The sequence below is a fragment of the Thecamonas trahens genome (genome assembly GCF_000142905.1).
Source record: "Thecamonas trahens ATCC 50062 unplaced genomic scaffold supercont1.21, whole genome shotgun sequence".
NCBI classification, from domain to species: domain Eukaryota; order Apusomonadida; family Apusomonadidae; genus Thecamonas; species Thecamonas trahens.
This window is the reverse complement of record NW_013657659.1, coordinates 339915-359179: the sequence shown is the minus strand read 5'-3', so window position 1 is coordinate 359179 and position 19265 is coordinate 339915. Positions and strand designations below refer to the sequence as shown.

Sequence of the window (19265 nt, the reverse complement as noted above, 5' to 3'; positions counted from 1 at the left end):
AGGCAGACGTTGGTGAGGCGTTGGCGTGTGACCGGACAAACGGTGGCTTCTCGGCTTCTTGGCTTGTTGGGGAAACGGCAGTCTGCCACGATGGCTGGCCACACAGAAGCACCACCACCACCACTTCCGCCACGGATCAGACACGATGCCATGATCTGATGCGGCGGACGGAGAAAGCTGATTGGATCCAGCTGGGAGGCCGGGCGCGGTGCTCAAGCTCCGCGTATCGCCACACATTCCCCTCGAGTCACATCCCCCTCGACACATGAATCGCAGTCTCCGATGACCATCTGCAACACCATACCTGTGTGCCATCCATGGACAAGATGGCGATGCCTGTGATCGTTGGCCCGATGAAGCTGGCGGCCCGATGCCCGGACCAGGTACGGACCGGACCAGCCAGGTACCACGGCGGCGACGACGACGATGCGAAGCCCGACCACCACACACACCTCACTTCCTCCACTGCCCATCCACCACTTGTACTCAACTTGTGCGCGGTATGGACGGGGTGCTACGAGGTGTGGTGCTGACCTCGCCGCCTCCGGCAGGGCGGGCAGGCGGAGGACGGACAGCTGCGGGTGGACACGGCGGGCTGCGGCAAGCAAGCGGAGGGCGGGCCAATGGCTGGCGCCCCGCTCCGGCAGTGACCAACCTGGGCATCCGTGACCTGGCCTTTGTCCGCAGAGTTGCCCTGTGCGAGGAGATCCGCAAGTCGCGACGTAGGTTGGGAGCGGGGGCGAAGACGGGGGGGGGGGGGGCGACGAGGAGACTCATGCAGGGCGGGAGGTGACGCGGGGGACAGCCAAGGTAGAGTCTGCGCTGGATCGGCACAAGCGATGGCTGGCAGCACTGGGAAAGTATCGCAAGGAGGCAGAGGGAAAGGCTGAAGTGCAGGAGAAGGAGGAGGCGATTCGGAGGGCACGGTTCAAGCAGCGCGAACATGCGAAGCGGATGGCGATTACAGGCCGCGAGGAGGAGGGGGAGGAGGAGAAGGAGGCTGACCAGGCGCCCGAGCATGCGGCCGATCAGGTGTCAGAGCCTGTAGATGGTGACAACGGCGTGGCGAGCGATGGTGAGCTGGAACTGGACGACGACGAGGCGGTGGACGACTTGCTCTCGTTTGCAGACGCGCTAGACTACGACCGCTACATGGGAGAGCTCGACATCAAGGCCGGCATCGAACAGCTCAAGACGCGGGCAGCGTACACAGCGGAGCATCCCGAGGCGGACGAGTCGGGACCTGCCAGTGAGCCTGGATCGGCAGGCGAGGGGAGCGAGTCGAGCGAGGCCGACGACGAGCCGTGCAAGGCCAACGCGGTGCCGGTTGTCAGCCAGCGCTCGCTGCTCACGTCGGCAGGAGTGAGCAGCGCGCTGACCTGGGTCTCGGACGACAAGTCAGCGACGGCGTCGGAGACCCGCGGCCCAGGATGGAATCCGTCGACTCGGATCGACAGCGGGGCCGGCGACGATGGCGGCGAGACCGATTCGGTTATGTCTGAGATGCGGAGAGTGCCTCAGCCGCTGCGGCAGAAGCACTCCAAGGCATCGCTGGCCCAAGTGGCGGCGCGGCTTGCGTCGGCTGCGTTTGAGCCAGACGCGCTGCGCAAGCACCTCCCGGTCCTGCTCCGGACCGACAAGACCAAGAGCCAGGCGCTGCTTTAGGACTCGGCGGCGGCCAGAGCAGCGTCGAAGGCTGCGCGCCCCTCGTCGGCGAGCTCGACCATGCGGTTGAACTCGGTGTTGACGCCGTCGTAAAACAGAATGGCGGCGACGGAGATCTTGAGCTTGCGGCCCATGGCCCGTCCGAGCCTGTTGCGCGAGAGCGCGTACACCAGCGGGATGCCGAGCTCGGCGGCCCTGGTGCGAATAAAGGCGATCTTGTCGTCCAGCCCACCGTCGGCTTCGACCTTTTCGATGTCGGGCGCGACAATGACGGCCTTGGCGGTCCCGACCTTGACAAACTTGACCACCTCGCGCAGCCCGGTCACCAGCCGCCGCTTGGCCTTGGTCGGATTGAGGACGCGGGCCCGCTCCTGCAGCCGCGACAGCTCCTTGAGCATGGGCGGGATTAGCCGGTTGAGCTCGGGTGGCACAAGCTGGTCCACATATTCGCGGTGGTTGTCCGGAAGCACTTGCGCGAGCGCCGGGCTCTTGGCGACCGCCACGTGCGCAAGCTGCAGCGCCTGTCCGATTCCGCGTTCCACGCTTGCGCCCCGGCCTCGCCTTTGCCCTTCCCCTTGGCCTTGGCCTTGCCCTTGGCGTCGCTCACCCGCGGCAGCAGCCGTGCCAGGAACATGCGCAGCGCCTCAGACTCGGCGCGCGCGGCCTCCTCGAGCTCTTCAGCGAGCTCCGACGAGGCGCCGTCGGCCATGCGCGCCACCTGGGCAGCTTCCAGCCCGGTCTCCAGCTCGGTAGCGATGGCGTCCTCGAGCTCGTTGGCCAGGCCGGTCTCGTCGCCAGAGTCTGGGTCAGAGCCCGCGTTTGAGCCTGCGTCAGAGCCCGCGTCGGAGCCAGAGCTGGAGCCTTCGAGCTCGGCGAGGAGCTGGGCGAAAGCTTCGATCTCGAGCAGCGGCTTGACCCATTCAAGGCCAGCATCGGGATCTGAATCTACCGCATCCGCTTTCTCATCAGGGCCGACGTCGGGGTCTGCATCGGGACCATTCTCGGCGGCGGCAGCCCGCAGGGCCTCCAGTAGACGGGCGCGCTCCGAGTTGACGACCTTCTTCAAAGTGGAGAGCCGCTTCTTGCGGCGGCGGACTTTGCCGCGGGTCTGCGACTTGGCGGTGAACGAGGTCGGCGCCGCCGCCGCCGATCGGGCCTGGCGCGCCTTGCGCTTGGACTCGGCCAGCTTTTGGCGGATGCCCATCTGCTTGCGGACTCGCTGACCAACGCGCTTGGTGATCTTAAAGTCCATCAGCGATATCTGGCCCGGGCCCGGCGCTGGCCGGCGCCGGGCCTCTGCCACTCCGCTCCCGCTGCTCCCGCCGCCGCCGCCGCCGCTGGTCTTGTTTCTCCGGCGCGGACGCCGCTTCCGCTTCTTTTTCCCGCTTCCGTCGTCTCCTCCGGCCGCCGCTGCCGGCTGCACAGCCGGGAGGCCCCACGCGTTGGTGGCCACCGCACGGTTGGGCGAAGCCTTGCTCGGCTGATCCGGCTGCGATCGCTGCGGAGGCGGCTGGCTCCAAGCCGACGGTTCGCCCTGCAGCTTGCGCGCCGCCGGCGATTTGTCCTGCGGCTTGCGCACCGCTGACGGCGGAGGAAACGCCGCATCTGAGAGCACAAAGTCAGGACTGTTCCCACGGCGGTCGCCATCAGGGCCACCTCGCCCGCGTCCTCGCCCTCGCCCTCGCCCTCGCCCTCGCCCTCCCCCTCCCCCTCGTCCTCCCCCTCGTCCTCTGCCTCGCCCTCTGCCTCGCCCTCCGCCTCGCCCTCCGCCTCGCCCTCCGCCTCGCCCTCCGCCTCGCCCTCCGCTGCGCTTGCCGCGGCGAGTCTGACCACGTCCCCGCTGCGGACGCTCAGCAGCAGGCACGGACTTGCGCTTGGCCACCACAGCCCATTCCGACTCGGCAGACATGTTTGCCCAGAAGGAGGGGAGGGAGATAGATAGAGAGATAGAGAGAGAGACGGGTGCGACTCAAGAGATGTACATTGCTCGCGAGCCCGACTGCCAGCCCCGCTGCATGCGGCCATCACAGCCATCACGGCCATGACGGCCATCGCTGTCCTTCCGCCGCTCATAGCAATCTCCCCAGACACCGTTACATACACTTCCTATACCGATGGCACCCCGATGGTACCCCCCTCCGGTGCTCCCCCCCCGCCCGGATGACACCCCCTTCCCACCCCGATGGCACCCCCCTCCGATGGCCCCCCCCCCCCCCCACCCCCCCCCCCAATGACCCCGCTAAAGTCCCGGGCCCGCCCGCCCCCCGCCCTCGCACGTGACCGCACGCAGACCATCCCGCCGCCACCACCAGACACACAGATACGCACACTCACATACATACATACATACATACATACACATATCATCATCACGCACCACTCCACCCCTGCCCACCACCACCACCTACCCTCCCCTACCCACCATGCCCTACCCTACCATGCGCAGCCTGCTCACCGACGCTGACTTGCCGACGGGAGACCACCTGGACGGAGCGTCGCTCTCGCTGGCGTGGTCTATCCCATTCTTCTCGCTGCTGCTCTCGATCTCGCTCCTGCCGCTCCTTGCGCCGCATGTGTGGCACAAGCACTATGGAGGCATTGCGGCTGGCCATGCCGCAGCCATGCTCCTGCCCATGATGGTGTTTGAGGACACGTCGGCAGTGGTCACCGAGGTCCTCGCCGCCCTCCTCCACGAGTACATCCCGTTCATCGCCATCATCTTCGCCCTCTTTGTCACGGCCGGGGGCATCCGCATCACCAATGCCGTGCCGCTGTCGGGCACTCCGTGGCAAAACGCTGCGATTCTGCTGTTCGGGACCTCGATCGCCAGCATCATCGGCACCACCGGCGCGAGCCTCCTGCTCGTCCGGCCGCTCATGCGCGGCAATGAGTGGCGTAGTCACAAGACACACATATTTGTCTACTTTATCTTTCTCGTGGCCAACATCGGCGGCTCGCTCTCGCCGCTCGGCGACCCGCCGCTCTTCCTCGGCTTTCTCAAGGGCGTCGACTTTCTCTGGTTCACCACCCACATGATCAAGCCGATGGCGACGCTTGTGGCGCTGCTCCTGCCGGGTTTTTTCGCCATGGACTGTTACTACTACTTCCGCAAGGAGGACCTTTCACTGGCGCCGTGGAACCGGGCAGGCGGGACGGAGGCGCGCAAGCCGCTCGCAGCTGAGCGTGGGACCGGCGGCCGCACCGAGGAGACCCCTCTGATGGGCGCTCCGACGGACGCGGTGGCGCTTGATCACGATCCGGACTCGGACGACGACGTCGGCGATGTTGCGCTCGACGAAGGCTTTGCCCACATGCCGCCGTCAGTCCGCACCGCGGCGGCGACCGGCGACTGGTCGAACGTCCCGATCCTCACGCGGGTGGCGGCATCGATCGACGGCTGGCGCAACATCCCGCTTGTTCTTCTCGTTCCGCTCACCATTCTCCTCACCGGCCTGTGGGAGATCGAGAACCCGCACGTGTTTACGGTCCATGACGTCCGCATGGACGCTGAAGACGTGGTCCGCGACGTTGTCCTCATCTCGATCGGCATTGTCTCGGTCCTCATCACGCCGGCCTCGACCCGCATCCTCAACGGCTTCTCGTGGTTCCCCATCGTAGAAGTCGCCAAGCTCTTCCTCGCCATTTTTATCACGATCATCCCGGCCGTGGCCATCCTCGAGGCCGGAACGCGCGGCGAGCTCTCGTTCATTGTCGAGGCCGTGACTGAGAACCACGAGCCGCACAACATGCGCTACTTTTGGTTCACCGGCGTCCTCTCCGCCTTTCTGGACAACGCGCCGACCTTTGTGATCTTCTTCAACGTCGCTGGCGGCGACGCCGACGTCCTCATGCACACCCTCACCACGACCCTCCTCGCCATCTCGTGCGGCTCGGTCTTTATGGGCGCAGGCACGCTCGTCGGCAACGCACCCAACCTCCTCGTCAAGTCGATTGTCGAGGACCGCGGCATCCGCATGCCCTCGTTCCTCATGTATATTGTCTGGGCCGTCCTCCTCCTCGTCCCCTCGCTCATCATTATGTCGTTTATCTTCTTCTGGTGATCCGTCTCCGGTCTCGAGTTTTGGCCTCGGCGCGCCCGCAATACCCGTTGTACCCGGTAGCTGCCATAGCGCGTGGCGGCTGGACCTGATGATGAACACGAACACGCACACTCTTCTACCACATGCCCCCCCCATCCATCGCCACCCTCCCCACCGAGCTCGTCCACCGCATCGCATTCGACACTTGCATCCTCTCCCCCCACGACGTTGTCGCCCTCGCATGCTCCTGTCGCGCCCTGCACGCCGCTGTTCTCGGCGACGACTACAGCCGTACCTGCTGCATGGCGCTGGCCGGCGTCTCTGCATGCCTAGCGGCTGGCTACCTGGCGGCTGCCCGCAAGGCACTGGCCGCGGCGGCGCCGCTGACAGCGATCGAGCTGGGAGGTGCGCTCACGCTCCTGCCGCTCTCGGGCGGTTGCACCCTTGATGCGCCTGACGGCGCTGCGCTCGTCCGGCTCCTCGCTCAAGCTGCTGTCGATGTCAGCTTTGAGGGCTTTGTGGTCGAGCTGGGTCGTCTCGCGGCGTCGCCGCAGACGCTGGCGATGGTTTTGGATGAGTTTCCGCTCGTGCGGCCGTCGGCAGACGACGCCATCGAGGTCATGAACGTGGCCATTGCATCTGTCGCCGAGGACGTCGCGCTCGATGTTGTCTCGGTGTTGATGGAGGCGGTCGACCAAGAGGCGCAAGCGTTCCACCTTGAGCGCGGGCATCCGCTGGCGACAGCAACTGTTCATGATGCACCCGCTGTGGTCGGCTACTTGCTCGATCTGCCGGCCATCAACACGAGGATGACTCCAGCGCACCTCGGGCAGCTGCTGTGGATGGCGATTGTAGGCGACGCCTCGTGCTGCCTCCCGCTCCTCCTCAACCATCCGCGGATGGAGCCGTCGGTCAACGGCAATCGCGCGCTGCGGGAAGCACTGGAACACAAGCGAGGCCGGTTTGTGGACGCCCTGCTCGCGCATCCGGAGCTTATAGTCGACGGGCCGCGGCAAGGAGCGATCCTGCTTGGTGTGGCGGCGCGCAGCGGCGATGTTAAGCTTGTAGCGCGGCTTGCGGAAGATTCACGGTTTGATCCTGGAGCTTCACGCTGCCACGCGCTGCGGGCAGCGGCTGGCGCTGGGCAGCTGGCGATTGTTAAGCAGCTGCTGACGTACCCTGGCGTGAGTGCCGGAGCGTGCAGCTCGAACGCGCTGTCAGAGGCAGCCGCTGGCGGCCACGTGTCCACAATCGCGTTCCTTCTCACCTGCGACGACGTCGACGTCACGGCGAACCTGCAGTCTCCGATCAGGCTGGCGGCCAAGAACGGCCAGCGCGAGGTCGTCGACCTGCTCCTGGCGCATCCGCTCGTTGACCCGGGCGCGGCCAACAACGCCGCACTCTTTGCTGCAGTCAAGCATGGCCACGCGTCGGTAGTGGAGCGGCTGCTGGCTGATGTGCGGGTCGATCCGGGGGCGGCTGGCAACGAAGCACTTCGCTTGGCGTTTCGCAGCGCGCGGCGAGTCATTGCGCAGCTCCTACTGAACCATCCGGACGTTGACGCCGGCGCCAACGATAACCTTGCGCTGCGAACAGCTGCTGCGTTTGGCCACGTCGACATGCTGGAGCTTCTTGTCGAACGATCTGACGTCGACCTCAGCATCAACCACTACGCCGCGCTCCGAATCGCTGCTGGCGCCCGCCGCGCTGACCTCACCGGCGACCTCCTTGACCTCGCGCCGCCGAGCGAGCCCGCTCTCCTGCTCCAGGTCTTTGAGCTCGCGCGTGACGATGATGCGCTTGACGTCGTCTCGGCCATTCTCGAGCATACACCCGCCACAAGCCTCACCTCCGAACTCCTCACCACCGCCATCGCTTCGTGCACGGCTGGGCAGGCGGCGGTTGCCCAGCTCATCGCCAGTAAACGCGATGCGCTCGTTTGGTCGCCTAGCCTGCTCTGATGAAGCACGTCACACTGATCGTCGCCGGCGGCGGGTGGGCCCCGACCGAGTTGGCCACGTTGTCTTGTCCGCCATGTCTCGCGCAATTACACGGCGTGCGTCGTCTGTGCCCAGCCTCACTGCACACGCGCACACACCAACGCGTCTGACGGTCAGATCGACAAGGCCTGCTATACACCCGCATCCACCGCGACTCTGATTACACGGCGTGCGTCGTCTGTGCCCAGCCTCACTGCACACGCGCACACACCAACGCGTCTGACGGTCAGATCGACAAGGCCTGCTATACACCCGCATCCACCGCGACTCTGCCTTTTTTCCCACGTGGTGTCCCATCTGTTCCACTTCTTTTCACACTCGGATTGCGCCCTTTCCCAGTCTGGGCCCTCGCGGGCGTGGCGAGCGAGCGATCGAGCGTGGTGGGTGGCGAATAGCGATGTGGGACTGTCCCAGGCGCCACCGCCACCACCACACAGGCCGACCACACGTCTCCGGCGGAGTTTGGGTGATGCGGACGAGTGAGTGCCCGGTGTCATGGGCCGAGGTGCCGGCGGGGGTGCTTGCTCCGGCGAGACAGCGGCGGAGTGGCGGAGTGGTGGGCGGGGGCGGGGGCAGGGCGGGTGGAAGCGGCGGGAGCGGCGGGCTGCGACAGGGCGGCAGCAGCGAGCATGGTGGCGGAGGACCGGTGGACCTGGGCTCGAGCGAGTTTGTGGCAGCGGCGTATCTGGCGGCGCACCATGGGCGGTCGAGCCAGGCACAGTTGGAGACGGTGGCGCTCTCGTTCCGCGACTCGCTGGAAGAGCAGACGGCGCATCTACAGGCGCTGGTGAAGGACAACTTTGGACGGTTTGTGGCGTGCCGGGCGTCTGTGGATGCGCTGGCAGCGGCGATGCGGGTGGATGTGGAGGGAGCGGGCGGCGAGTTGCCGACGCGAGCGGTGGAGGAGGCGTACGTGCGGCTCGAGGCGGGGCTGGGCGGGGCGCTGGACGAGGTGCTGGAGCGGGCGGACAACATTGCGGCGCGCAAGGAGCTGCAGGCTGTGCTGGCCAAGCACGCGGCGGTGCTGCGTGTGCCGGCGCGGATGGCAAAGGCGGCAGCGGCGCAGCATTATGAGCTTGTTGTGGCCGAGTACGGCAAGATGGTCCGCGGGGCTAGCGCCGGGCAGCTGAGCTCGTCGTTCTTTGTTCGCATCCTCAAGCAAGTGCTTCGGATACGCGACTCGGTGTGCGAGAAGCTTGGCAAACAGCTTGCGGGGCGGAGGGTGGGGGCTGGTGAGCAAGCGCGGCTGATTTCGACGCTGCTGCGGCTGGACGCTCGGCAGAATCCATTGGTGCTTGCGGTCAAGGTTGTGTCTGGCCGAGTGATGGAGGAGCTGGAGAGTGGGCAGCAGGCTGCGGGCCATGACGACAGCGGGCGACTTGGACTTGTGCGGCGCATCACCAGACTTATGCGCGAGGCTCTTCCATCGTTTGCGGCGCTCTGTGCGCTCACGACGGACCCGTCGTTTGTGGCGGAGGCTGCGGCGCGCGAGCGGTCGCGGGCGCGGCTTGAGGGAGTGGAGGCTGGCGAGTGTGGCGAGGGCGGGAGCGAGGGCAGCGAGGAGGCCAGCAGGGTGGTGGAGGCTGAGATGGAACGCGTTGTGGGGGGACTTGCGGATGCGCTCACGGAGGCGTTCTTCCCGTCTGTTGTTGTGCCGTCTGCGCTCTCGCGCGGCGAGTGTGTGCCTGCGACGCCTGATGGGGCGCTGTCCCCGGCCAACTCGTCAGCAAGTTTACAAGGCGGGACGGGAGCGGGGCGTGGGGGCGTTGGCAAGCTCCCGTTCCTTCAGGAGCTCCGTGTGCGGACGACGCGGCGGAAGGAGTTGCGGCCGTTTATGCACGGTGGGATCCAGCTTGTGGCCGGGGCGTACTCGGGGCTGCTTGCGGATGGGGTGTCCTCGGGAACGCTTGCGCCGCTCCTTGCAGTGCTTGACCGTGTGACGCGGTTTGTTGTCCGCAAAACGTGCGGCGAGATCAAGGGACGGGTGCGGCAGGTTGTGAGCGACCCGGCGCGGGCGTGGCAGCTTGCGCCTGACGATGACGTGCGACTGCTTGCGCTTGTTGCGGACGCGCGAGCAGTGCTTGTGGAGGGCTTTTCGCGACTGGCGGCTGTTGTTCCGCCGGACGCGGAGCTCAAGGCGATGCTGCGGGGGGCGGTGAGCGAGGCGCTGGCGCTTGTGCTCGACGGTGTGCACGGTCACGTGTTTGGCGGTGTTGGCGAGAGCGAGGTGGGCGGGCGGCGGGCGGAGGCCGGCAGTCCGCGGCTTGCAAGGCGCGGGCACTCGCGGAGCCGGAGCCGGAGCCGGAACCGTGTGGGCGGGCATCGTCGGGCGAGCTCGAGCGGCGGCGACGGGAGCAGGGTAGGCGAGAGAGAGATTGTGAGGGACAAGTGCGGTGTAGGTCGTGCGCGGCTGCTGATGGCGCTGGCGACGGTGGAGGCGTGCGCGGACGGGTACCTGGCGGAGAGTGCTGCAGCTGTGCTCTCGCACTTTCCGTGGGACGACGATGCGGGTAGCGAGGTTGCAGCGCTCGGTGTGGGCGCTGCGCGTGTGCTCTCTGAGCTTCTTGCGCGCGAGTACTGCCGGCTTGTGCACGCGCAGATGCGAGGGCTTGAGGAGCGCGACGAGGTGCTGGGTGTGGATGACACGGCGTGGCAGCCACGGCCTTGGGCACTGCACCTGCTGCTCGACCTTTCGCTTGCGCACCACGAGATAGTGAGCATTGCGCCGAAAGCGGTGGACGGATTGCTGACGACGCTCACGGCTGACGCGGGCGCAGTTATTCTTGGGTCGCTGGGCGAGCTTGTTGACGTGGACGCGGAGCGGTCTGTTGCGCTTGTGGAGCGTGTGCTGGCCAAGTACAGGAGTGCGGCGTCCGAGGCGCGGTTTGCGGCGGCCAAGGGCGGACTGAGGGCCGGGTTTGCGGCAGCGGCGCGGAGCGGCGAGGCGGACGACGACGACGACGACGGGCTCGACGACGAGACTGCGGTGGAGCGGTATGTGGCGGCAAACTGGATGCAGTTTCAGGCGTTTACGTGAGCGGAGAGCTACCAGCCGTCGAGCTCGTCGAGGATGGAACCTGCCATCGAGTCGCAGAGGGCGTTGAGCTGGGCAATCTTTGCGGCGCGTTCGTCTTGGGAGGCAGATGCAGCGGCAGCGGGAGTAGGAGCCGGCGAGACTGGGTTTTGAGCGGCAGCGTCGAGGTCGTGTGCCGGCTCCTGCTCGACAGGAGCAGGGGCCGGGTCCGCGGCCGGGGTTGGGGCCGGGGCCGGGGCCGGGGCCGGGGCCGGGGCCGGGGCCGAGTCCGAGTCCGAGTCTGAGTCCGAGTCCGAGGAAGATGCGGACGGGGATGGAGATGGAGATGAAGGTGCGGACGGAGCAGGGTCGTCTGCGGATGGAGTGACGGGGTCAACGGCAGCAGCGGTGGCAGCGGTGGCAGCGGTGGCAGCGGTGGCAGCGGTGGCAGCGGTGGATGCGGCAGGGAGGTCTGCGGGCAGAGGCTGCTGCTTGGAGTTGGAGTCAGAGTCGGAGTCGGGGTGCTTGGTCTTGGGCTTTGAGCCGCCGTCGAGGTAGCTTGCGACGGCGTTGTTGTATCTGTCTGTGGCGGTTGTGAGGAGCGAGTCGATGAGCGGAGCCTGGCGTGTGGTGAGGATGTAAAGAGGGCCCGAGTCCTTCTTGGCGCGTGCGCCTGCGGAGGAGGCCGGCTTGACGTTGATAGTGAGGAGGGTGTCTGTCGAGTCCCAGGAGGCGAGCTCGCGGAGGCCGATGAAGACCGAGTCTTTGTGCTGCTTCTTGTTGTGCAAGTGGACGCCGGCCTCGTTGACGCCGAGCAGGACGTCGTGCTTGGGGAGCTTGACAGGAGCACGCTTGGCCTTCTTGATGTCGACGGGAAAGTAGGAGGAGCCGTACGAGGGAAACTTGCGGACGATGGCGAGGTAGTCGAGCTTGATCTGAGTGCGGTCCTGGCCAGCAAAGGCCTTGTGGGCCTCAAGAACGTCGAGCTCCCAGTTGCGCTTCTTCAGCTTTTTGTCCTCGAGCAGGTGGCGCGGGATAAAGGCCGGGAGGCGCGAGGTGAGGAAGCCCGGGGTGTGAGTGGCCTCGTTGTGGTCGCCAAAGTCGGCCTGCATCTGCATGCCTGCAAGCTTGATGGTCTCGCGGACCGAGGTGACGGTGATGGAGTTGACGACCTCGTAGATGCCCTGGCGGTAGAGGAGATGGATGGCTGTGGGATCGTCGACCGACTTCTCTGCGGCCTTTGGGATGAGGCGTTGGCGCTTGAAGACAAACGAGACGATGGGCTCGTCGGGGTCCTTGATCTTGCGCGGCTTGCCGAGGTACTTGCGCTCTGTGTCGAGCCACGAGTCGCGGACGGTGGCGATGGTCTCGTCGGGCGAGAGGCAGAGCTCGAGGACGGGCGAGACAGCCCAGAAGGCGAACAGGTGCGTGGCGCGGAGGTCTAGCTTGTCTGCGGTGGCGGCGACCAGCTCTGCCACGGTGGTCTCTGGCTCGACACGCAAGGTCTTGTGCGAGCCGTCGACAAAGTGGACTTGCAGAAAGTCCATAGTGTGTAGGTGTGTGGGGTGTGTGTGGGGGGGTGGGGTGGGGTGGGGTGGGGTGGGGTGGGGTGGGGTAGGGGGGTGGGGTGGGGTGGTTGGGGGCTTCGGGCGAATTGGGTTGGGTGCATGCAGGGGTGGTTGCTTTTTGGGGCGAGGGGGGGGGGGGATGGGGTGGCTGATTGGATCGGTGGTGTGGCTGATTGGATCGGTCGGCGGGTTGGGTCGGCGGGTTGGGTCGGTGGGTCGGCTGGTTGGGTCGGCGGGTCGGCTGGTTGGGTCGGCTGGTTGGGTCGGCTGGTTGGGTCGGCGGGTCGGCTACGCGTCGTCGGTCGCCGGCTCACAGTCCCCCTCACGTCGTCCCCCTCCTCACCCCAGGCAGATTGCGTTGCGCGGAGCACTGCTCGCTCGGTCAGGAACGACGGGCGACGATGAACATGTCACGGGCGACGACGTCGTCTGCGCCGGCGCCGCCGGATAAGGGCTCGTTCCCGCTCGACCACTTTGGCGAGTGCCAGCCGGTCATGCGGGCGTATCTGCAGTGCCTGCAGGAGAATGGCGGCGAGACGCGCCTCTCGAAACGGTATCTGGAGTGTCGGATGCAGCGCGGGCTGAGGGGGAGAGGGAGGCGGGCGATCAGGGGGAGGGCGGGCCAAAGGCAGCGAGGGGGGCGAGGCGTGAGCTTGCCGATGGTGGCCGAGTCTGTGAGGAGGCCGGGGAGGAAGGAGGGAGCAAAGACCATGGCCATATTCTTGGCATCCATCTTTGTGGCCTCGACGCTCGCGGGATCCGAGGTAAAGGTGTAGAGGAAGCGGGCGAGGAACTCGATGATGTTCTGGTTGGCCTCGGGCAGCGAGTCGACAAGGGCGCGGGCGGTGGGCGGATCGGTGGCAGCGAGGGCGGCGTCGTAGTAGGAGGCGGGGACGAGCGGGACAAGGAGCTCGCGGAACCAGAGCTTGAAGGCGCCAGCAACCGAGGCGACGTCCGAGGCCGGCTCGGTGAGGATCTCTGGCAGCTTGCCAAAGTTTGCGGCCTCCTTGAGGCGCAGGATGTGGTCGGCATTGCCCGGGACGCGGAAGATGCCCTCGGTGGCGGCGGCGCCTAGGGCGAGCAGGCGGTCAGCGAGGAGGGCGAGAAGGACGGCACACCGTCGATGGGAAGCGGCAGGCCATGCTCTACAGCCAGCTCCATGTCGTTGCCGAGGGCGTCGACGAGATCAAGGTCGTAGACAGGGGTGAGATCTGCGGCCGACTCGAGCTGGAGGGAGACGGTGATGGAGCCGAGGCGGGGCGGGAGGTCGGTGGCGGCGCCCGGGACCAGGCGGAGGACCTTGGTCACCTTGCGGCCATGGGCAAGAGCCAGCAGCGGGAGTACGGCCTCGCCCATGGGATCGTTGTGGCCAAACTTGTCGTCGTCCTTGACCTCAAAGTGGACTCTGCCGGCGTGTGCAAGCGCGATGGAGCCCTCGGCGTCCCACCGTGGCTCGAGGGTCTTCTTGATGACGGGCGTCTTGAAGATGGCATCCGCTGCCTTGGCCTTGGCGGCCTTCTTCCCGCTCCCGGCCGGCGCAGTGGAGGGGCGACGGCGGAGGATGCCACAGGCGTCGGCGGGAGGGCGGTGACCTTGACGTAGGGGTCGGAGAGGCCGTTGGCGTCCTGCGCCAGCAGGCCTGTGCCGGAGACGACCACAACCCGCAGCGTACCCGAGTAGGTGAACAGGGTGGGCGTGTCGGACGGTGCTGCCATGGGGGGTGGGGGTGGGGGAGGGGGGAGGGTGGAGTGTCAGGTGCGTGGGTTTAGCGGAGCGGAGCGAAGCGAAGCGGAGCGAAGCGAAGCGAAGCGGAGCGAAGCGATGCGAAGCGATGCGAGGCGAAGCGAGGCGAGGCGAAGCGAGGCGAAGCAATGCGGAGCGAAGCGATGCGAGGCGAAGCGAGGCGAAGCAATGCGGAGCGAAGCGAAGCGAAGCGATGCGAAGCGATGCGAAGCGATGCGAGGCGAAGCGAAGCGGAGCGAAGCGAAGCGATGCGATGCGAAGCGATGCGAAGCGAGGCGAAGCAATGCGGAGCGAAGCGAAGCGAAGCGAAGCGAAGCGATGCGAAGCGATGCGAGGCGAAGCGAAGCGGAGCGAAGCGAAGCGATGCGATGCGATGCGATGCGAAGCGATGCGGAGCGAAGCGAAGCGAAGCGAAGCGATGCGATGCGAGGCGAAGCGAGGCGAAGCAATGCGGAGCGATGCGAGGCGAAGCGATGCGAAGCGATGCGATGCGAAGCGGAGATAGGGGAGGCGATGCGACGCGAAGCGATGCGATGCGAAGCGAAGCGAAGCGAAGCGAAGCGAAGCGAAGCGAAGCGATGCGATGCGAGGCGAAGCGAAGCGAAGCGAAGCGAAGCGAAGCGAAGCGAAGCGAAGCGAAGCGAAGCGAAGCGAAGCGAAGCGAAGCGAAGCGAAGCGATGCGATGCGAGGCGAAGCGAGGCGAAGCGAAGCGAAGCGAAGCGAAGCGAAGCGAAGCGAAGCGAAGCGATGCGAAGCGGAGATAGGGGAGGCGATGCGACGCGAAGCGATGCGATGCGAAGCGGAGCGAAGCGGAGCGAAGCGAAGCGATGCGATGCGAAGCGAGGCGAGGCGAAGCAATGCGAGGTGATGCGGAGCGATGCGAAGCGATGCGAAGCGATGCGGAGCAAAGCTAAGCGATGCGAAGCGAAGCGATGAGGGATGATAGGGGAGGAGGGGGGAGGGGGGGGGGGCTAGATGCGGCGGCAGGCCTAGATGCGTCGGTGGTGATGAGCGGTAGTGATGGGCAGTAGGATTAGTGGCGGGCGGCGGCAGCGGGCAGTAAGATTAGTGGCAGGCAGCGGTGGCGGGGGAGGGGGATTAGTGGCGGCGGCGGTAGCGGGCGGAGCGGTTGTCGTCATCGTCGTCATCGTCGTCGTCGTCAAAGTCGGGACGGAGGCGCGAGCACCGGTGAGGCCCATGGCCGAGGCGAGGAGGTAGATGATGAGGAGGCCAAAGGCGATGGAGGCGAGGGAGGAGAGCGAGTGGAAGATCTTGCTGTAGGTGTTGGCCATGCGGGCAAAGACGTCGTCCTCGTAGGCCATGCCGCGGATGTCGGCCAGGGCCGAGTCTCCACGCCGCGTCGATGCGGCGGTAGACATAGACGACGCCGGACCAGAAGACGCCCAGGTACAGCCACTCGAACCACCGCAGGTCGGTCACCCGTCCCATGCCTTGTCGCTGAGTTGGAGAGGAAGTGCGGTGTGTGTGTGTGGAACCGTCCTGGGCTCGCGGTCCTGCTGCTCAACGAGCTCGAGACTCAGCGGCGGGACCAGTCGGGCGGCGGGCGCTGGCCGGCGCATGGCCGCGCTTGGCCACGATCAAGGAGGAGATGGATTTTTCACGCTAGCATGGTCATTTTCCGCAGGCACGCTAGCGCTGTGTGCAGACGGAAGGCGTGGATGGATTGCTCATCAGCGGGCGATGGTCTCTACTACTTGCGCAGTGGCAGACGACGGCGGTTGGCGGCGGCGCGGCGCCTGGTGCGATCGTCCTCGATGAGGGCGAGGACACGGGCGCGCTCAAGCTCGGCTGCCGACGCGTCCTTGGCGGCGTGCTTCTTCTCGCGGGCAGCGCGCTCGGCAATGGCTGCCATGCGATCGGTGAGGATGGTGAGGGCGGTGGAAACGACGGCAACAGCGTCGCGGCGGACTTGCGCATCGGTGTCGGGTGAGCCGAACGGCCAGCGCAAGACCTCCTCGTGGTCCTCGACAACGCGGCGGAAGCCGGCGAGGTAAAGGTAGTCGACGCCGCCGTCAATGTCGGCGATACGAGCCTTGATCTTGTTCTGGCGAAGGCGGACGCGGTGGTACTTGACGATCGTCGGATACGTTGCGCAGCAGCGTGGTGAGGGTCTTGGCGCAGAGCTCTGCGCCCTCCTTGGAGTTGCTCCGGCCGAGGATCGAGTTGTTCAGCACCCGCCGCAGGCGAGTTGGCAGGTCCGCTGCCGGTGTCCGTGTCGCCGCCATCCCCTGCGGTTGCAATGTCTCGTTGGGAGAGGGGTGGAGGGGCTGGGGAGGGGGGAGGGGGCGGAAGGCGATGCAGGTGCGGGGCAGGGAAGGTATGGTTTTTGCCGTTTGTGCCGGGGCAGTGGCGGGAGGCGGGGAGGGGGGGGGGGGGGGGATTTGCGCGAGCTCGATTTGTTTTTCACTTTTTGGTGGCGGACGGGTGACGGCGATCGAGGCGAATTTCAAGGCGAGGGAGGACTTTGTCTGCCGAGTGTTGGAGGGTAGTACACAGCACTCCACGTAACGTCAAGACAGAACACACACACATTATGTCGACTGCCTGCACCGTGCGCACGTCCAAGTTCCTGACCAACGCCCTCCTCGGCCGTCGCCAGATGGTTGTGGACGTCATTCATCCTTCGCGGGCGTCGGTGCCCAAGACCGAGCTGCGTGAGGAGCTCGCCAAGAAGTACAACGTGGCCGACCCGTCGACCATCATCCTCTTCGGCTTCAAGATTGCCTTCGGTGGTGGCCGCTCCAAGGGCTTTGCCCTCATCTACGACGACGCCAAGGCCCGCGACGCCTTTGAGCCCAAGTACCGCCTCATCCGTGCCGGCCTCGCCACCGCCACCGAGTCGTCCCGCCGCCAGCGCAAGGAGCTCAAGAACAAGCTCAAGAAGGTCCGCGGTACCGCCAAGGCCCGCAAGTAAACCCAAGCCCAAACCCCAGCCTTGTCCCCTGCCGCCGTACCTGGCGCATTCCCCATGCCCAGCCCGTTCTGGCCCCCTGTCCTGTGTCTGCAATTTTACCAGAAATTGCCAGCCCAGTCGGCGGGGGTCAGTCGCCCAGCCGAGCCCAGCCCCCCTGGGCGCCAAGCCAGCATGATCGGCTGGCGTGGTCGGCCTGCGTAGTCGATCAGCCGCACACTCCCACCGCCCGAGGTCTCCCCGCCCGCCCGCCTCCCCTCATCCCCCCCCCCCCCCACCCCCCCCACCCCCACCCCCCCCCTTCCGCCCCCCCCCCCCCACGGCCCCGATCATAATCGATAACGACTGCGATCGATCATGATCGGGGTCCGTCGTCGGTGTCGGAGCCATCCCTCGCTCATTCGACGGGCACCCGACTCAGCGAGTGAAGCGGGATGCTTCGGACATGGACGCTGACGACGCTCCCGGGAGTGGCGGCGCTAGCGCGTGCTGGGTCGTCCCAGGCGCTGCCGGTGGTGGAGTATGTCTCGCACGCGGCGTTCCGGGCGGGCACGCTGTGCGAGGTGCCGACGTCGAGCGAGGCGGCACTGGTGGCGCGAGCGGCGTCCGGGGCGACCGAGACCATCCATCCGTCACAGGTGGTGGACGTGTGGCCTGCGCAGGCGTGGCCAGAGTCGCACGAGGCGTTTGCGGGCGACGCCGGTGCGGTGGACTCATTTCTGGCGACGGCGGCGCCCGGATCGCTCTCGCTCGAGCCGGTCTGGACGGCGCTCCTCGGGCAGTACAAGCACGCGCGGCTCCGGTCGCATGCGCTCGCGCGGATCCTGTGGCACTCGCGGAGCACGGCGGTGAGAGCTGTGCATCTCCACGCCGCCTTCCGACTCCTCGCGGACGATGATGTGTTCTTCAAGCGCGGGCTGCCGTACAAGTCGCCGCCGCGGCGGTCGCAGGCGGCGCTGCCGGACCTTCTTGCCGCTGCGGCCGGAGGTGGAGAGTGGGTGGCGCCCGGACGCGACGCAGCGGCTGCTGCGGCCACCGACGCGGCCATCGACTCGTTGCTCTTTGCGCAGCCGGGCAAGCGCGGGTATGCGCCGCGGTCGCGGCAGGCGGTGCGGACGTCGGACGCGCAGCGGTTCATGGCGACGGTCCGCGAGCGCATGGCACAGATCCGGCGCAAGGCGACGCCGCGGGCGTGGTCGCGGGCGCGTGACCTTCCACTGCTCTTGGCGCTGGAGACGTATGCGCTCGGGGCACCGTCGGGGGCGGGCGGAGGGTTCATGCGCGGGCGAGCGGGGCACACGGCGCGGTCCATCCTCCGCACGCTCGGCCTCGCGCAGGAGCCCAGCGCGGCGCGGCAGCTTCTTGTCGAGTGCGGGCATCTTGCGGCGGACGCGTCGCGGCCGGTCTCGGAGGCCGAGGCTGCGCTCCGTGACACGTTTCCACCGTTCCCGGCCGAGGTCAAGGCGGCGGCGGAGGCCGTGGAGGAAGCGGCAGCGGAGAGAGTGGTTGAGCTTGGCGCGCGGGTCGACCTCCGACACATTCCGGCGCTTGCGATTGACGCGCCGTCGGCGTCGATTGTGGACGACGCCATCGGGCTCGATCCGGCGAGCGGCGAGGTCCTCGTCCACGTGGCGGACCCGCTGCCGGCGATCGAGCTCGGGTCTGTGCTCGACTCTGCAGCGCACGCACGGATTGCGTCGTGCTACTTTCCGGGGGCGCCGCAGCACATGCTGCCGCCGCGCGGGCTCGCGGCGCTCGGCTTCCAGACTCAGCGTGCGACGTATGCGCTGACGGCGCGGATCCGACTTGAGCGCAACGGGAGGGTGGCTAGCTCGTCGCTCGAGCGGTCGCTGGTGGGCCCGGTGGAGCGGCTGTCGTTTGGCGAGGCCGACGAGGCGCTGCTTGACGGGGCGGAGCCGCTGCTGCCGCTGTACGGACGGGCGGCGGCGGCGCGGATGGCGCGGTCGCGGGCGAGCGGGCGGCACATTCCCAAGCACCGGCTGCTCGAGGAGCCTGCCAAGCTGCTGGTGCAAGAGTGCATGAACCTGGCAAACGCGCCTGCGGTGGGGTACGCGGCGGCGGCCGGTGTGCCGCTGCCAGGTGGGAGAGCGGCTACGATCACGTCACCGCTCCGGCGCTACCTCGACCTTGCTGCGCACCGCAACCTGCCGTGTGCGCTCGACGGCGGGGCTGGGCAGGCTGCAGACCCCGAGCCGGAGCTCCGCGAGCTCTATGCGTAAGACACCAACAAGACCAACTGGTCGAACATCGTCATCGCGCGGGCTTACTACTCGGATCTCCTC

General features: G+C 66.8%; 10 protein-coding genes across 10 annotated transcripts in view; 5 read left to right on the top strand and 5 right to left on the bottom strand.

Moving 5' to 3' along the window:
• Window positions 1-502: 502 nt before the first annotated feature.
• Window positions 503-1706, top strand: AMSG_05139 (uncharacterized protein; the record flags this gene model as incomplete). The annotated part of the gene is made up of 2 exons (XM_013902728.1): window positions 503-722; window positions 806-1706. 2 exons carry the CDS (start codon window positions 503-505, stop codon window positions 1663-1665), a joined length of 1080 nt encoding a protein of 359 aa, XP_013758182.1. The 3' UTR covers window positions 1666-1706.
• AMSG_05138 (uncharacterized protein) lies at window positions 1662-3574 on the bottom strand (the record flags this gene model as incomplete). The annotated part of the gene is made up of 3 exons (XM_013902727.1): window positions 1662-2186; window positions 2273-3290; window positions 3534-3574. 3 exons carry the CDS (start codon window positions 3572-3574, stop codon window positions 1662-1664), a joined length of 1584 nt encoding a protein of 527 aa, XP_013758181.1.
• Window positions 3575-3895: 321 nt separating this feature from the next.
• On the top strand, window positions 3896-5726 carry AMSG_05137 (citrate transporter; the record flags this gene model as incomplete). The annotated part of the gene is made up of 2 exons (XM_013902726.1): window positions 3896-3909; window positions 4112-5726. The coding sequence occupies 2 exons, from the start codon at window positions 3896-3898 to the stop codon at window positions 5724-5726; spliced, it is 1629 nt and encodes a 542-aa protein (XP_013758180.1).
• A 281-nt stretch (window positions 5727-6007) lies between these two features.
• On the top strand, window positions 6008-10742 carry AMSG_11854 (uncharacterized protein; the record flags this gene model as incomplete). The annotated part of the gene is made up of 3 exons (XM_013902779.1): window positions 6008-7625; window positions 8167-9891; window positions 10105-10742. The coding sequence occupies 3 exons, from the start codon at window positions 6008-6010 to the stop codon at window positions 10740-10742; spliced, it is 3981 nt and encodes a 1326-aa protein (XP_013758233.1).
• On the bottom strand, window positions 10720-12301 carry AMSG_05134 (uncharacterized protein). Its single transcript, XM_013902725.1, has 2 exons — window positions 11108-12301; window positions 10720-10921 (listed from the first exon to the last, which is right to left on the bottom strand). The coding sequence occupies exons 1-2, from the start codon at window positions 12263-12265 to the stop codon at window positions 10751-10753; spliced, it is 1329 nt and encodes a 442-aa protein (XP_013758179.1). The 5' UTR covers window positions 12266-12301; the 3' UTR covers window positions 10720-10750.
• A 591-nt stretch (window positions 12302-12892) lies between these two features.
• AMSG_05133 (uncharacterized protein) lies at window positions 12893-14001 on the bottom strand (the record flags this gene model as incomplete). The annotated part of the gene is made up of 4 exons (XM_013902724.1): window positions 12893-12958; window positions 12996-13357; window positions 13405-13804; window positions 13840-14001. 4 exons carry the CDS (start codon window positions 13999-14001, stop codon window positions 12893-12895), a joined length of 990 nt encoding a protein of 329 aa, XP_013758178.1.
• A 29-nt stretch (window positions 14002-14030) lies between these two features.
• AMSG_05132 (proline-rich protein) lies at window positions 14031-15409 on the bottom strand (the record flags this gene model as incomplete). Its single annotated transcript, XM_013902723.1, has 2 exons — window positions 14031-14940; window positions 15203-15409. The coding sequence occupies 2 exons, from the start codon at window positions 15407-15409 to the stop codon at window positions 14038-14040; spliced, it is 1110 nt and encodes a 369-aa protein (XP_013758177.1). The 3' UTR covers window positions 14031-14037.
• A 332-nt stretch (window positions 15410-15741) lies between these two features.
• Window positions 15742-16276, bottom strand: AMSG_05131 (uncharacterized protein; the record flags this gene model as incomplete). Its single annotated transcript, XM_013902722.1, has 2 exons — window positions 15742-16095; window positions 16139-16276. 2 exons carry the CDS (start codon window positions 16274-16276, stop codon window positions 15742-15744), a joined length of 492 nt encoding a protein of 163 aa, XP_013758176.1.
• Window positions 16277-16584: 308 nt separating this feature from the next.
• On the top strand, window positions 16585-16965 carry AMSG_05130 (small subunit ribosomal protein S24e; the record flags this gene model as incomplete). The annotated part of the gene is made up of 1 exon (XM_013902721.1): window positions 16585-16965. The coding sequence occupies one exon, from the start codon at window positions 16585-16587 to the stop codon at window positions 16963-16965; it is 381 nt and encodes a 126-aa protein (XP_013758175.1).
• Window positions 16966-17396: 431 nt separating this feature from the next.
• Window positions 17397-19265, top strand: part of AMSG_05129 (ribonuclease II) — a gene marked incomplete at both ends in the record, with an annotated part of 2278 nt that continues 409 nt past the window's right edge. Inside the window, one exon of the mRNA XM_013902720.1 lies at window positions 17397-19198. Within this exon, the coding sequence (XP_013758174.1) occupies window positions 17397-19198 (1802 nt within the window). The remainder of the gene's footprint in view (window positions 19199-19265) is intronic.

Coding starts and splice junctions, on each gene's coding strand:
- AMSG_05134 (XM_013902725.1), bottom strand. CDS start 12,265: ATGGACTTTCTGCAAGTCCACTTTGTCGACGGCTCGCACAAGACCTTG. Junction 10,922..11,107: donor CCGCTGCTGCCGTTGACCCC/GTCACTCCATCC, acceptor CCTGTCGAGCAG/GAGCCGGCACACGACCTCGA.